The sequence below is a fragment of the Mastomys coucha genome, chromosome X, assembly GCF_008632895.1.
Source record: "Mastomys coucha isolate ucsf_1 chromosome X, UCSF_Mcou_1, whole genome shotgun sequence".
In the NCBI taxonomy this organism is placed as follows: domain Eukaryota; kingdom Metazoa; phylum Chordata; class Mammalia; order Rodentia; family Muridae; genus Mastomys; species Mastomys coucha.
Window position 1 is genome coordinate 75,184,855 of NC_045030.1, and position 16,509 is coordinate 75,201,363.

Below are 16,509 nucleotides of genomic sequence, written 5' to 3' on the forward strand. Positions count from 1 at the left end.
TAATGAGATCGGTCGCCCTCTTCTGGTGTCTGAAGACAGCTACAGTGTCTTCACGGGAGCGAGCAGGGACTGAGCGAGCCTGAGCGAGCCTGAGCGAGCGGAGCCTCCGCAAGCGGAGCCTCAGCAAGCAGGGCTGGCAGAGGTCCTGAGTCCAATTCCCAGCAGCCACACACATGATGGCTCACGGCCATATATACAGCTACAATGTACACATACACATAAAATAAATAAAATAAGATTTATAAAAAAAAAAAAAAAAAAAAAAAAAAAAAAAAAAAAAAAAAAAAAAAAAAATACCAAAGTGAAAAGGCAAAGTTCTATTAAAGTACAACTTTTGTGTACTATTGAAATTAACTTAGCACCAAAGTGCTTTAGCTTGTTAGCTATAAATCTAAAGGCAAGTGGTAAGAAAATAAATTTTTAAGAAAAAGTTTATGACCCAGCAATTCTACTTTAGACCAGAGATTCAAAAACATATTCACACAAAAATTCCAGCAGCATTATTCATATGAACTAAAATGAAGGAATAGCCTATATGTCTCCCAATAGATGAATAAAACAAAAGTATTTATTCATCACGGTCATATCAGCCATACAAAAGAATGTAGCACATGCATGAACCTCGAAACCATGTGCTCCATGAAAAAGGATAAGCAAAAGGTCATACATTATTCGATTCCATTATAAGAAAAATATCTAGAAGAGGCAAAGTTATAGGAGAAAGACAGTAGACCAGTGTTTGTCAAGAACTGGAGTTTAGGGAAAATGGAAAAGAGATTGCTAATGGTACAGAACTTTTTGTTCTTTTTCATCTTTCTTTTTCTTTCTTTCTCTCTTTCTTTCTTTCTTTCTTTCTTTCTTTCTTTCTTTCTTTCTTTTTTCCTTTCTTTCCTTTTCTTTCTGAGACAAGGTCTCATTATGTATCACTGGCTGTCCTGGAACTCACTCCCAGAGATCCACCTGCTTCTGTCTCTCAAGTGCTGGAATTAAAGGCATGCACAACCACACCTGGCTTCTGATACTGAACTTCTTTGGGTAGTAATAAAACGTTCTAGGAACTGGAGAGATGGCTCAGAGGTTAAGAGCACTCGTTGCTCTTTCAGAGGTCCTGAGTTTGATTCCCAGCACCCACATGGCAGCCCGCAGATGTCTGTAACTCCAGTTATGACCTCAGTGGGTACTGGATCCATATTGTGCACAGACATACATGTAGGCAAAAAAACCACTCACATACATAAAATAAAAATAAACACATTTAAAAATATTCTGGACTTAGCTATGATGATTGGCAAGTATATGAAAACCCTTCCAAAAAAAATGGATTGTTCACTGTTAGAAAGGGTAAGTTTTATGTTATGTGAATTATAGCTCAGTAAAGCTGTTATTAAAATAGGGCTTGGGTGTATCTCACTTGTACAGCATATATGAAGTCCAGATTTAATCCCCAGTGAAGGGAGGGAGGAGGAAAAGCAACTTTTAACTTATGGGTTTATTTTGCCATCTTTTTCTTTCTTTTTTTTTTTTAAAGATTTATTTATTATTATACATAAGTACACTGTAGCTGTCTTTAGACTCACTAGAAAAGGTCAGATCTCATTACAGGTGGTTGTGAGCCACCATGTGGTTGCTGGGATTTGAACTCAGGACCCTTAGAAGAAAAGTCAGTGCTCTTACCTGCTGAGCCATCTCACCAGCCCTTGCCATCTTTTTCTGATCTCTAAGACATAAAAAAGAGAGAGAGAGAGAGAGAGAGAGAAAGAGAAACAGACTAGAATAGAGGACTCAGAGACCTGATGATTAACAGGGGTAATGGGTTTACAGACCAATGGGGAAAAGAATGAGTCCTCATTAATTGCTACTGGGACAGATATGTATCCATGTAGAATAGAATGAAACTGAACTCCTATCTCATACTATACAAAAATCAACTCTGGAAAGATTAGTAACCTAACCACAGAAGGAAATGCTAGAAAGCCTTGGGAGATAATGTGTCAGAATAGGAATGCTATCTATAATAAATACAAAAGATTCGATCCATAAAGAAATTATGGCTACATTTGACTACATGTAAATTATACAACCAATGACCACATACACAAGTTATGAAAAGATGATGCACATTTTGGGGAAAGATATGCATGCTACAATTAGCATCCCAGGACTTGTGTGTACCATATATGAAGCAAGCTAAAAATCAATGAGAAAACAAGCCTTTACAAGCAAGATTTCAACAGGTACTTCATAAAAAAGAAAGCTTAAATGATCGATAAATGTATGCGAATGTGCAATTCTGTAAGTACTCACTGAGATACAGAATAAACATGCGGAAAAATGTTGTTACACATGCCCTAAATATCATCAACCAAGTCAGGTCATAGCTAGAGCTGATGAGAACATGCAGCTATGATACATCACACTGGTGCCAGGCAGTATGTCAGGATGGAGTAGTTCTCCTCCCAGAAAGACATCCTGGAGAAACTGGTACAAGTCTATACAGGGAGATATGTTCAAAAATGCTCAAAGCAGTGGTATCTATAAGACTCTTACTGACTGAGTGTGGAAGCTGACACTGTCATCTCAACACTAAGTTGAGACAGGAGAATTGCTATGAGTCTGCAGCTAGTCTAGGCTAGTCGGTGGGTTCTAGGTAAGTGTGAGCTACAGTGTCGGGGCCTTATCTTAAAATCAAACAAACAAAAGAACCCTCAATTGTAACAATTCCTAAAGTCCAGAGAGAATAGGATGAAGAATATTTATAGCACTGATAGCACTGATAGTGTGACACAGGGTGTGCTGGCTAGTTTTATGTCAACTTGACACAAACTAGAATCACTTGGGAAAAAGTTGGAACCTAAACTGAGAAAACATTCCCACCAGATTGATTAATAATTGATATGGGAGGGCCCAGCTTACTGTGGGTGGTGCCACTCCTGGGCTGGTAGTCCTGGATGCTGTAAGAAAGCATGCTGACTAAATCAGTAAGTACCACACCTCCATGGCTTCTGCATCCGTTCCTGCTTCCAGCTTCCTGCCTTGAGTTCCTGCCCTGACTTTCCTCAGAGATGAACTGTGATATGGAATTGTAAGATAAAATAAACCCTTTCCTCCCTACATTACTTATGGCCATGGTGTTTTATTATAGGAACAGAAACTAAGAGGTAGCAGTATACATCAGGATTAACAAACCAGGGACAACTGCCTATTTTTGTAGTTGAAATTTTACTGAATTATAGCCACATCCATTAATGGAGGAATTGCAGGCCTTTCATCCCAGTACTCAGAAGGCTGAATCAAGAAAATAACCATGAATTTGAGGCAAACCTGGGCTATATATATATAGAGAGAGACCTCACCTAAAAAACAAACAGTACAAAAACAAACTTATAGAGGGGGAGGTAGGATGAAAATTAAATTGATACAATTTTGCTCCTATCTAATAACAATAATATAAAAAGAAAGGAAATGATAATAGGGAAAAGAGTAGCAAGAAACTGATGAAAATTCTCACATCCATGACCTATGGTTGCCAGAGTATAGTTCATTTCTTTTAGTTTTACATCTACACATTTGTGAGTAATACCACTTTTCTGCCAAGAATGCTGGAAGCATTTTTTTTCAATGGAAAGAAAACAAACATTAAAAGAAAAAACTAAGTGGCCAGTCTCCTAAGGGCTGGCCCAGCACAGTAAGAAGAGGCCCTGCCATGGAGTAGACCTGAGTTAAGTAGGAAAGAAGAGCTGCCCCTCAGCCCCAGGCACTTACCTAGGCTTATCCCAGAGTTGTTGCTGCTCCAACAGTTTGTCTCTCCTTCCTGCCTCCTTGCTGCTTCCATAGCTTCAGCAGAGGTGTCTGCAATCTCCATGACTGCTCTCAACAACTGTCAAGACCAAGAGGGCATGCAGGCCTTAGTGAGGCTAGTCTGACATAGAGATGGCATCTACTGCTTTCCACCCAAGCTTACACTGAAGCCCCCAAAGACAGCCAGCCAACAGAAAGAGGCAGACCTCTCATCTGGGGAGTTGCCCTTTAAACGTAAGTCCCCTTTTTCCTTGTTCAGTGGGGACTCTACACTAATTGTGTTATTCTGGCAGCCCTCGGTTCTTATTGACCTGCTAGCATGGCACATTGTGCCACCTGAGCAAAGCAAATGGCAGGTGGGAAAAGAGATATCCTACCAAAAAGTGCCTTTGTGATAAGAGCTTCCCTCTATTGGGAGAGTCTCATGAGAGAACTGGGAAGGCTTGGGTTTTCTTGTTATAACCTAAAATCAACATCAACACACTGTGAACCAAAGCTGGAGTTACACACATTGTAGCTACAGTGATGAGAATTAGTCCAACTGCTAAGCCTGGCCTCTGAGAACCTGAAATACAGAAGAACCAAGTGAGCTACATTCACTCAATGGCTTAGCCACAAACCCAACTGTCTACTATCTTGTTTGTCTAGCTGGCCTAGTGCTCAGTCAGACAAAAGATAGCTTAGCATGTTTGGGCATATGGAAACAGTGAACTAACACAGCATAGACGCCAAGACCTGGACATCATGCTGAGTCAAGTAGACTCCAATGCAAGCAATATATAAGGTTCCCTAGGGGTAAGAGAAGTAAGAATGAAAACTGTCTAGGGGCCAGGAGGGGGTAATCTCTTGGAGAAAATGTCCATATCAGCTTTCATCACCTCCCCAAGGTACCAGAAATGTTTTTCCTCATCTGACAAAGATCCCACACCCAGAGTTCTACCATGTGACTGGTTGAGGAACCCAGGCTAAGCCCTCTCAAGCTCTTCCCCAGCCCATGTGCTTGACATCAGGGGTTGCTAAGGTCTTGAGCCCAGGCCTGGTGGGCATGTGTTCTTTAGGTGCCGGATAGCACAGAGTTAGGGGAGGGAGGTATCTTACTTGGCCACAGGAAGCCAGAGTCTGATAGATGGCTTGGATGATGGGGCCGCTTGGGTGCAGGCTGGGTACTGGGCGCTGGCAGGACTCGCGTAGCTCATCATCATATACTTGCAGGAAGACCAAGATGAGCTGGTAGAAGTCAGAGATGACCAGACGAAGTTTCTGGTCTAGGGTGCTGGTGTCAGTCCCTGCTGTATGCTGTGCAAAGCACTGCAAAATGAAGGGTGACAGTTACTTGAGGCTGCCCTGCCCAGCCAGCCTAGGCTGTCACCAGCCCACATAACATAGCATAAGTTGACATAACATGGCACAAATTGACGGGAAGAAAGTCTTCATAAAGAAAGAGATGGGGAGGGTGTGAATGGGGCCTCAGCCATGAGGCTTATGTTTGCACAGACCACAGTCTCCATAGCTAAATATCTAGCCTGGCTAACAGATGCCAGTAGGGCTGAATTTGAGAAGATATGTGAAGGCATGCAGTTCAGGCCTGGTGCATGGCTGCCATCTGAAGTATATTCTTTCCTTTCATGCCCAGACTCTTAGCACCTACCTCCACACTCCCACTGCATCTCACTGAAGCGTCACAGCACACCAAGCTGAGGGGGACACCACCTTCGCTAGATCTCAGCAGAGCCTATTCCCCAAGTCCCACAAACCCCAGAGTTGGTACCCTTCACCTGGTCTCGGAGTGTCTGAAGTTTAGTAGCACTCTCCTGCAGCTGCCTGGCCAGATCTGCCACCTTTTCTTCCTCTGACTGGGCAGAGGGGCCAGCCCTGCAGGGGAAAAAAGAAGGGACACTGCCAGCTCTCTGCTACTGCTGCTATAGGCAGTAGGCCACTGTGCAGTCCATCTTACTGGAAGAAGCAAGATGGGGTGGTACTAGGACTAGAGTTCTCCAAGACACCTACTTTGGCAGGTCATCACATTGCTTGTTTAGAGAGGACTGCATGTCCAAGGGCCATGGGTCACTCTCAGGTTTCAAAATTGCCCACACGTTGGGGCTGGAGAAGAGCTCCCCAAGCAAGGCCTCATTCTTCTCTGTGGTGTCTTCAAGGTGTTCCTTCAGGCTGCAAAATCAGAACAGGCCCTGTGTACACTGTTACCAACAGGAGTACTGGCCTAGCAGTCCCAAGGTTGGGGAATTCTACTGCCTACATCCCTCCCAGTCTCTGCTTGCTTTGGCTTCTCTGATGCACTCTTATTTGCAGACATCCTAATTCCCCTCCTATAAGTCTAGGTTAGTTCCCCTAAAGCCTATAGTACAGGAATCTCAAGCTATGACCCAGCATCCCATAAATACAACTACATAAGTGAAGTACCCAAGGAGGTCAAAAGAAGCCACTATATCCCTTGGAACTGGAGCTACAAGTGGTTATGAGCCACCGTTTAGGTGCTAGGAATCTGACCCACTCCTCTGGAAGAGTAGCAAGTTCTCTTAACCACTGAATCATCACTGCCTGGCCTCTGAGCAGCTAGCCTAACGCCCAAGATGGTTACTAGGGGGAGCTGTCTCAATTTATCAGTCCTGTAACTCCTGGAACAGCACATGGCTACTGTCACCAGAGGGGGACACATTCCCTCACCACCCTACCATCTCCATAGCTAAGACTAAGACCAGTTGTCAGGGCACCTGCCTGTGAGACACTGATACCTTTACCTAGGACTACTGGAGCATCCAGTGGCCAGGCTCCGCATCATATCCAGTAACTTGTCCATGAACTGTAGCTGCTTCTGGGGACACTCACGGCCCTGGCAGGAAAAGCCACACACATTTGCCACTAGACCCAGCAAGGCCTAGCCAACTGTTCCAGGTGCCAGATCCTATGCTGCCCTTGCTGTGGCCAGTGGCAAGGGGACTGGCCAGATAGTTCCTCTTCCCTGTCCCTGACCCCTGTTGGTAGCCTCTTGAACTCAGCAATAGTATCCATCCTCAGACTTCTGACACATTTCAGGCTGCAATGATACCTGGAAGACCACTGCAAATGCAAAACGCAAACTATTGTCAAAACATATTACAGTGTGATTTTGTCACATTGCCAGAGGGGAAGGCTTATTCAGTGGGTGGGTGGCATGCAGCAGGGCCTACTAAAGCAGAGTAGAACTCACAGGGATCTGATGGTGGCCTAATCTTCAGGGACACCTCCAAGTAAAGATCTGGTATCCTCAGTCAATCCCTCCTGGCCAAGAATGGCAGAGGCCAACAGGCACAGCATGAGGCCTGGGGGTGGCCTGTTCTCCAGCAGGGGCCTAGACTTTCCACCACGAAGGCCACAGGATTCTGTGCAGCAACTCATGCAGGGCTGACCACGTCTCCTGCCTGCCCATCTGCCCAGGTGATGCAGGGAGTTGCCCAGTGAAGAGTCCAAGGCTTGCCTTCTTCTAGAAACTTGATGATCCCCGGGAGCAGATACTATCTTAGAGGCCATAACCGCACCACAAATTCCTGTGCAAATAAGGCACCAAGCAAGGCCTATCCCTTACCACCCAGGCCTGGCACACACTGTTCTGAGGAAGAAAAATCAAAGAGTCACTCAATCACCACTCCCAGCACCTTACAAAGATCCCCTTCAAGAAAAACAAGCACTGAGAGCTGGTGCTGAATGCAGATGCTGAAGGGAAAGGGCCAAGTTGCCCCTGGTGAGGAGTAGACTTGGGGGCAATACAGTTCCAAGACTAACAGTTCCAAAGAGACCCAAATGCTACTTCCATGACTGAGTTAGCAAGACCCACTCTAAAGCCCCCAACTCATGTCCTTAACATGACACTGACTTCTGGGACCTTTTTGTTCTTTCTTATTGACTCAATTTCCCCATTTGCCTAAGAAACACATCTGTAGGGAAGTCTGGGGTAGAGGGTCAATACATTGTTTAAACTGGAACCAGCCCAGATCAAAACACAAGAATGGCTCCACAAAGCCACTTACGACCCTTCTGGATTGCCAGGATCCAGGCTGTACAAGACCCAGAGTGCTACAAGACTAGCCCTAGTGCTAGCCTCCAGCAGGTTGCTCTGTGGCCACCTTACAGAAGCCTATCACTATACCATACCCTATCTGACTCCTCTCTACTCTCCAACAAAGGGTAAGACTAATAATCATACTCTGGAAAGGTCTAGAGATATGATGAGGTAGAAGTCTCTGTGAACTCATTCTCCAGATCTTTCTAGAGTGTGATTGTTGCATCTTGTCCCTGCTTACACCATACTACATCAACAAATCTAGTGGGTCCAGCTGAATCTAGCCACTACTCCAATTTCCTCACTACCACTGGCATTCAAGATATCTGCTTCCATGCTTGGCCACTGCTATAACCTGCCAACAGGTCCCTCACAGTCCACTCCACACATTAGCCACAGTCATCACTGTCAGACTAAATAGAAATCCATGTCCCTCAGCTCCAAGCTCCCCAATCTACTACTCTGTATATGTTAAAGCCTCCTCTGGCCTACAAAGGGCATCACATCTACCCACTCTGTTCTATTCCCTTTCCTTGTTTTCATTCTGTTCTTCCCTAACCAGTTTCCTGACAGGTTTCTGAACACATCAAGCACAGTGTAAGGTCTCTTGCACTTGTGGTTTTTGTTTGTTAAATTTTAATTCACTTTAAATTCTGCTAAACTAAATTAAATGTTAAAAAATTTAAATGTATAGTGCAGTGGTTGTTAGAATAGTCAAAGAGCCAGGAGGTCATTATCATAGTCAATTTTTTAAAATTTATTTATGTTATGTGTCTGAGTGTTTTCCTGCATGGATATCTGTGTACCACATAAGTGAAGTACCCAAGGAAGCCAAAAGAAGCCACTATATCCCTTGGAACTGGAGCTACAAGTGGTTATGAGCCACCATTTAGGTGCTAGGAATCTGACCCACTCCTCTGGAAGAGTAGCAAGTTCTCTTAACCACTGAGTCATCATAGCCACATTTTAGAAATATCTCTAGCACCCATCAAACGAGCTCTAAACTCATTTCTTATTTACCTCTCCCTGAGCCCCTAACAATCACTATGCTCCTATCTTTCTTTATGGACTCACCTCTTCAGAACAGCCCACACACAAGGAATCTTGCAATATGTGACAATTTATTATGACCATATACTACATTTTATTATCTGCTTTTCACTTAGCATAACATCCTCAAACATTATCTATGTTGTCACATGTTACAGCAATGTCTTCTCTCTTGAAAATTACCTCACCAGTTAATGGGTATCTATGAACATTCACAGTGAATTCTGGTACATCTGTATTAACTGTCTTCCACAGTAGCTGCATCATTTGTGTCCCTACTAGAATGTATGAGGATTCCTATGTCTCCCCATCCTTGTCAGTCTGTGCTATTTTTCCTTCTAACTCTAGATATCATGGCATGAGTGGGAACATGCCATGCAGTTCCCACATTGCAGTTCTAATTTTCATTGGTCTTGTGATCAGTGACAAAAAGTGTCTTTCCAGGAACCTCTTGCTAGTTTTTTCTTTCTACCCTATTGCTACTATATCAGTCATGCAAGTGGGTTGTAACTGGAAGATAGAAAAGGCCAGCTCTGGGGAAGTGAAAAGCTTTGAGAATGGCAGAAAAGAAAGAGATGAAGAAAAAAAAATAACTCAAAAAATCAGTTTTGGAAAGTCTGGACCAGCCCTGACTATGCAGATGACTAGTTACTAAACCAGGTATGAAGCTAGACTCAAGCCTTAGGGTGACCAATGGGTGGCACATGCAGGATAGATGGCAAGAAGGTAAGCTGATAGTGGAAGTTCAGGCCAGAGAGGAGGGGTGGACATGGCTGCATAAGCTAAAGCAAACCTAGAGCCTGCTGGAACATATGGATCTTCTTTACTCTCCATGAAATTTTAACAAGATCCATGTAACAGCCACAATCATCCAACACATGAAAAACCACAAAGACCTCAACTTGCACAAGAAAGTTGATGCCATTAGATGCCAATACATGGATTACAGAAAGGCAAATGAACTGACAGTATTAAGTAGTCATTAGAAAAAAAAAACGCTTGAATGAGCCATTGTGAACAAGAAACAGAAAATACAGAGTATCAGCAAAGAACCATGACCTTCCAACCAGAAAACAACAAGAGAAGCATAGCCCATTGGATACACACTTAGGAGGTAAAGTTATCCTTATCTGTTGGCTTACTGAGGTAACAAATAATCCTACAGTGAAGGAGGCTGACATGGGGCCAGTGGCAGGAAGGAGATGGGAATTCTTTGTTCTTACTGCTCACAATCTCAATGAACCAGCTCTACTTAAAAGCAAACCCTAACTGCAGAGACTAAACAACACAATGGAATACAACCCCACCAAAAATGGTTTATTCATTAGCTCTCCCAATTGTTTGTCTCCCTGAAAGATTTCTTGCAATGCTTAACCTAGGGATGCCTAGAGAATCAGTCTTGCCAGCCACATAGGCTCTGGAGCCGGAAGCTTCTCCCATTTTCTCACCAGCCCAGGGGGGAAAAAAAACATGTGCATCCTCTGCAGGGACAGAAGAGGGTCCTTTCTTACCATTAGAAGATCCTGGTCATCTGGTGCACACAACATCAGCTCATGGCCTAGCTTCACCATCTCTGTTAGAATACAAAGATGTCACTGTAGACCCACCCAAACAGAGGAGAATACAAGACACCCCAGCACTTAGAACATATAGGATACTGAAGCTTTTCTTCCCATGGCAGGGGTGGGGACATAAATGTCTCTCATGGCCCATTCTCCTGTCGTGCCATCTTGAAGGTGACTGAGTCTAGGCTATATTTTACAGACAAGGAGTCTGAGGTCCCCTCATGGAACATATCTTCTGAGGTATGCAGCACATTTTTACATGGCCATCTAGTATATAAACAAAGGTCATAGAGCTTCGGACCAGCACCAGTGTTCAAGCAGCACCTTCACCCCTTCTCAGGCCAGGTTATGCCGCAGCAGGAGCAGAACAGGTACAAACCTATATAGGACCCGCTGAAAAAGATCCACTGGAAATTGTCAGACCATCTGTGTAACAACTTTGTAGCCCTGGGAGTACTCTTCAGATGCCAATACACCTCCAAGCCAGCCTGCTTCAATCACAGCCCTTAAACCCTCTGATCTTTCTGATCTTATCTCAACAAATCCAGTAGAACACACCTTTTTACCTATTTATTCCCCCAATATCTTGCCTCAGCTACTGCAAGAGCTGTGCTTCTGCCTAGGTGTTCATATTTTCATTACAGTATCCCCAAGGAGCCTGATGAACCCAACAAAGAGGAAAGCCTCCTTTGGAAGAAAAGCCAATGATCCTCAATGATTTATAAGGCCTGGGAAGATCTATCCCTATCCCCTCCTGATTTCCCATACCTCTACCATCTTTGTTCCTTACTCTTCCTCAAAGCTGCCAAGCATAGCCCACTTCAGTCCTTTTGCATTGGCCATTCCCTTGCTATTCATCTTCTATCAATAAAATCACCTTTATTCCAACCCTCTGTAAGTATCACCTTTCCCTTAACTGGTACCCTGCAGCCTCCTTTCTTCATCATCTATGCTTCCCATCATCTAACATATAAGTTCCATGAGGGTGGCACAGTTCACTGCTGTACCCTAACACATCAAACACTGCCTCACATGTCAATAAAACTAACAATTCCCTAGCCTCATGTTCCTATTTCCACTCAAATAAGTACTCAATACATTCTGAGAAGGTAAACAAGGCAAAGGCCTTTGTCTTCAAAGAGGGAAGTGAGCTGGGTCCAGTGAAGTCTCCAAACTGTGGATGAATGAGGACAATTTAGAGGCCAGGGCTTTCCCCATGTGTACCAGAGAACTCAGATACAACTTCCAAGTCTATGAAGGGAACCGTGACAGCAGGAATCACAGGGATGATGGGATGAAGGCCTGGTTGTTCTGAGACCAACAACCTACTACACCCAAGAAAACAACTCTCCCCAGACAATTAATTTGGCAATGCCATTTGTGCATAGTTCAGGCCTAAGTACAGCTCACTCACACTGCAGTGGTCAAAATATACACAGGCTTTTGAAAAACTTAGCATTTTTAAATTTTATCAATGTTATCAAGGAAGGAAAACCTAACCACTTACACAGATAGCATTTTTTGCTCATCTTTATGTAACATTCACACGAGGTTAAGGAGTTTCTACCAAAACAAAAGAAAACTAACCATCAAACTAACATGGTGACAAGGCAAACCACATTAAAGAACAATCAAGGGGCTCCTAGGAATGCCATATAAACATAATATGCACACTGAGAAATCTCTGATGACACCAGAAAGAACAATGCTCTCTACTTCTCAGTGTTGTGGCAGAACAATGTACTATTTGGCCCTGATTCTAGATTCAGGGTTATCCAGAATTTACCAGCAAATGCCACATTCCCATAAAGAGACCTACCCTGTATCTTCCGATCTGTTGCATTTCCTTTCAGTGAGCTGAACTTGTCTTGCAAGGAGGGGCAGACCCTGTGGGAAAATAACAAAGTCAGTCATGTGCCTAATTCCTCACCACCCCTCCATACTATGGGAAAATATTTGAGAAAATTTTCCGTCAGAAGTGGAAATACTCAAAGTCCCCCCATCCCACGCACACACATACAAAAGTGATGGGTGCACAAGAAAGGAAGAGTGTGGCCATTTGCAGAGGAGTTTGACGCCTAACTATTTGGCCTGAGTATGCACCTGCTGGAACACTGGCTTTTCACTTAGCCCTGGCATACCTAAGTCATCACTTTAACTCACTCCTTCTCAGCTTGGACAGCCCTGATTATAAGGATTTCCAAGGAACTCTCCAGCCTCTTTGGCCAAGGTGCCCTAACCTTTTAGAAGACACTAGCCTCCTGGAATGAAAGCTGCCTGTGGCAGAAACTGGCTTTCCCTTGGGTACTTCCTGAGCCTAGCATGTTTCTAGGCAGTGATCAACACACAAAAGCAGAGGTTGGTGAGTATATAATGAAGGAGCAATGGTTGTCCCTACCATTGCTACACTCTTTTCAGAAAAAGTCATTTTATACTTTTTCCTGTTTTTTTTGTTTGTTTGTTTGTTTGGTTTGGTTTTGATTTTGGAGATAGGGTCTCACTACGTAGCCCTGGCTGTCCTGGAACTCTCTATGTAGACCAAGCTAGACTGGAAATCACAGAAATCCAACTGCTTCTGCCTCTTTTATGCTGGGATTAAATGTGTGTGCCATGGAGTCCTGCTTCATTATATACTTTTCAAAAAGCACAATTCAATACACAGTTTAAAGGAAAGTTTGATCACACTTTGAATCCTGAGATTGTGTTATTTTTTTTTAAAAAAAAAAAACAAACCTGTTTCTAGTTGAGGTGTAGCTCAGCCTTAGCACACACTTTTAATCCCTCTGACTGGAATACAGACATGCACTTAGCACACACCTTTAATCCCAAAAAAATGAAGATAAATTAGTTTGTAGAAGGAAGCACCCATGTTTGAAAGGGAGGTCTAATTCAGTGGCAGATGAAGTAATGAATCAGAAAGATTAACAGAATAGAATATGCCCAACTCTCACAAGGAGTGGAAAGGGAAGCTACTTAAGAAAGGGCAGCATGTGCAGAGAGAGGAGGAGGTGGTGCTTTTCCTGGACATTTGTAGAGACAGGTTGCAGGTTGCTAGACACAAGTGAAGACAGAATGAGCCAGAGAATAAAAAGGAGCCACAAGATTAGAACAGATTGCCAACATTAGTTTGAGGCCAAGCAGAACAATTCAGGAGCAGCTGAGAGAGAAAAGCCAGATTGGATCAGTCAGCTTGGAAAAGAGTTTGAGCCAGAACAGCTGAGTTGATCCAGCCACCTAGAGTTGAGAAAAAAACAAGAAAGGGTGAGCTTATTTATAAGTCTCAGAGGCTGAAAACTTCCTAGGCCTAGATAAGATTGTATGGAAGCTAGAAGCTTCCAGTACTAGGCCTAGGTTAGCAAACAGAGGAAGTAAGCCCATGAGATGACAATTACATCAGCTGAATAAAAGTTACTTTTAAAAGAGAGATGAACCCATGCATAGGCTCTCAGTTTTATTTTTAAAGAAGGTTTAGTGCTACACCACCCATCTATTCCTGCACATGCTGCCTATGCTGTTGTTGGCAAGACTGAGTTGGAACAGTCTGTCCCTTCATAGAAAATGTCTTGCTGAGCTCTGCTTTAAGACACTAGAAGGCCCCTATTGTGAAAGAAACTCTGGTGATTTCGCTACGCAGCCCTAGCCTTCAGGGGAAGCACACAGATAAGCTTAACAAAGAGGCTCTCAAGTAAGCATCTGGCCTTGAGACCTCCTAGCTGGACAGAACTGGTTCCACAGATAACTGCAAGGAAAAAGTCCTCCAACACCTTCCATTCCACTGAAAAGGCCTATCCAGCCTACGCTGTCTTAGAAGCACTGCCCTTAGGATGGACTGAGAAAAACCTTTGTTCTTTGCAAATTGGGGTGGAGAAGAAGGGAAACAATCTAGAAGGCTAGTTTCTGTCACTGGGTTTCTAGGCAATGTCCCTCTCTGATCATCAGGTGCAGACCAAGTTCATAGTAATCACAGCTCAATGACAAGAACCTCATCAAATCCCTCAACACAATCAAAAGCCCAGGTAACCTGGTGCAGAAGGGCTTTCATTAAAGTCCATCTTGTACTGCCAGGGCCACCTCTCCACCATCTTGGTCATGGCTCAGTTAGCTTTCCTAGAGCTGGCTTGGTTATGGGACCCTCTAAAAGGACACATTCCCATCTCCCCCAGGAGACACTTCATAGAAAGGAAAGAACAGAGAACATTACCGTATACACATCCATTCCAGTATGTCCAACCGGTACTTTGTGGGCCTACAGAGCAGTTCCATAATTGTCTTTGGTTCTGTAATATACAGCCCGTCAAGGAAGGGACAGTTTACACCCTAAGCAAGGAAAAGGCAAGTCAGAAGGAAGCCTGTTACTGTAGGGTAGCTAAGCTCTTTATCAGTTTATGCCCCTTCCTGGTCTTGTCAAAAGTTCAAGTCCCTCATCTTCACCCTACATTTGCTCCTGTGACTTGCTGCCCCACCACTTTTAAGTGTGTTCCCTCTGGGTACCACGGCCACAAAACTGGGAACATGCCTGAGAACGGGTTAGGAAGACTAAGATTAAATCTGAGGGGCAGTGGAGGGAGACTGAAAGTGATCACTGAGCCAGTAGCAAGGGGAGATGGGAGGGAGGTTAGCAAGGGGGTCAAGGGGCCTGGGATAGTTCCCTAACTTTATAGGGTCATGTTCCTCACTGCTGTATGTACCTTAAACCCACCTGGAGTCACTGTCTCTGACCAACAAAATGGCAAGGTGTTCAGCCCCTCTATCCCCCAAACTCAACTCCACCCACCTCTAGTTCTTTGAGATTGGGGCCTGCGTTCTCCATTTTTGCATGTGCTCCAAGTTCCCAGCCTCAATCTTGCCTGCAATGTTCTTTTGGAAGAGCATGAGCAGAGGTCCGAGAACCCCAAAGACCTAAGACAGACGGTCCGCAAGTCGTCCCTCAAGGTTTTGCCAGGGCCTGCCACTGTGGACCCCTGTGGTACAGTCAACGTCCACAGGAAGCTCCAAAAGGCGCTGGGACAGGGCACCGCCTGGTTCCCGAACATGGAGCGGTTCCCCTGGCTCACAGTACCTTCAGCTTCTCAAACACCTCTACAGCTGCCTTGACCACGCAGTCATCACCCATTTCTTCGTAGTAGCTGTCATCAGGCCCGCCACCGCCACGCTTCTCCGCCATGTTTCGCGCTCTGAACTGGTTCACGCCCCCAAGCTTACAGGCCGCAGCGGCACCGCTAACAGCTCACTAGATTCTTAGGTCTCTCCGTCCGCCAACCAGCGCGGCAGGGGCGGAGCTAATCGTCAGAACAGGAGTCACAAAGGCCCGCCCTCTTTCCCAACGAGCCTTCCCATTGGGCTGCGGCTCGGTCACTGCCTGCGCGCGCCTTGGGAGCAGAGTGCCAAGAAGAGGGTTGGGCGAGGATAGACAAGAGGCGGGCTAAAGGCGGGGCTGGAGGCGGGGAGGGGTTAAGCAAAAGCCGAGTAGCTCCTTTTAGAAGCGAGGGACTCACAGAAGTCAGGCTCATCCAGAAGGAGGCGCTCCTACCTTGTTCGGGTTCTCTTTGGCAGTAGTTGATGGATCCTGACTAATGAAAGCAAGCTTTGGTAGAAAAATTAAGACCATTTCTTGGCCCAAAGTTCTGTCTTGTCTCCTTTGCACACGAAATCAGAGGGAAAGTTCATAAATTCAAATCTGGCTCTGCCAATCACAGGCTTTGTAACTTTTGTTTTGGTTTGTGTGGTCTGTTTTGTTTGGGGAATTTTGAACCAGGATTTGGCTTTGTTGCCTTAGACTGGCTTCAAACTCGTGATCCTCCAGCCTTCAATGCACTGTGCATTACCACGCCCAGAAAACTTTGGGCCAGTTACCTAACCTCTCTGTGCTTCCTTGCCCTCAAATAAATGTTGGATAATGAGCCAGGCAATGGTGGTGCACGCCTTTAATCCCAGCACTTGGGAGGCAGAGTCAGGCGGATTTCTGAGTTCCAGGCCAGCCTGGTCTACAGAATGAGTTCCAGGACAGCCAAGGCTACACAGAGAAACCCTGTCTCCAAAAAA

The 16,509-nt window shown here is 44.6% G+C and overlaps 1 protein-coding gene across 1 annotated transcript in view; it reads right to left on the minus strand.

The window, feature by feature from the left end:
• The window catches only part of Haus7 (HAUS augmin like complex subunit 7), a 21,519-nt gene extending 5,778 nt beyond the window's left edge, over positions 1-15,741 (minus strand). Inside the window, exons 1-9 of the mRNA XM_031363962.1 lie at positions 15,527-15,741; positions 14,669-14,784; positions 12,287-12,354; positions 10,414-10,475; positions 6,555-6,646; positions 5,806-5,964; positions 5,574-5,670; positions 4,897-5,106; positions 3,763-3,877 (exon numbers count right to left, since the gene is read on the minus strand). Coding sequence (XP_031219822.1) covers positions 3,763-3,877; positions 4,897-5,106; positions 5,574-5,670; positions 5,806-5,964; positions 6,555-6,646; positions 10,414-10,475; positions 12,287-12,354; positions 14,669-14,784; positions 15,527-15,631 — 1,024 coding nt within the window. The 5' untranslated portion in view covers positions 15,632-15,741. The remainder of the gene's footprint in view (positions 1-3,762; positions 3,878-4,896; positions 5,107-5,573; positions 5,671-5,805; positions 5,965-6,554; positions 6,647-10,413; positions 10,476-12,286; positions 12,355-14,668; positions 14,785-15,526) is intronic.
• Between the last annotated feature and the right edge of the window lie 768 nt (positions 15,742-16,509).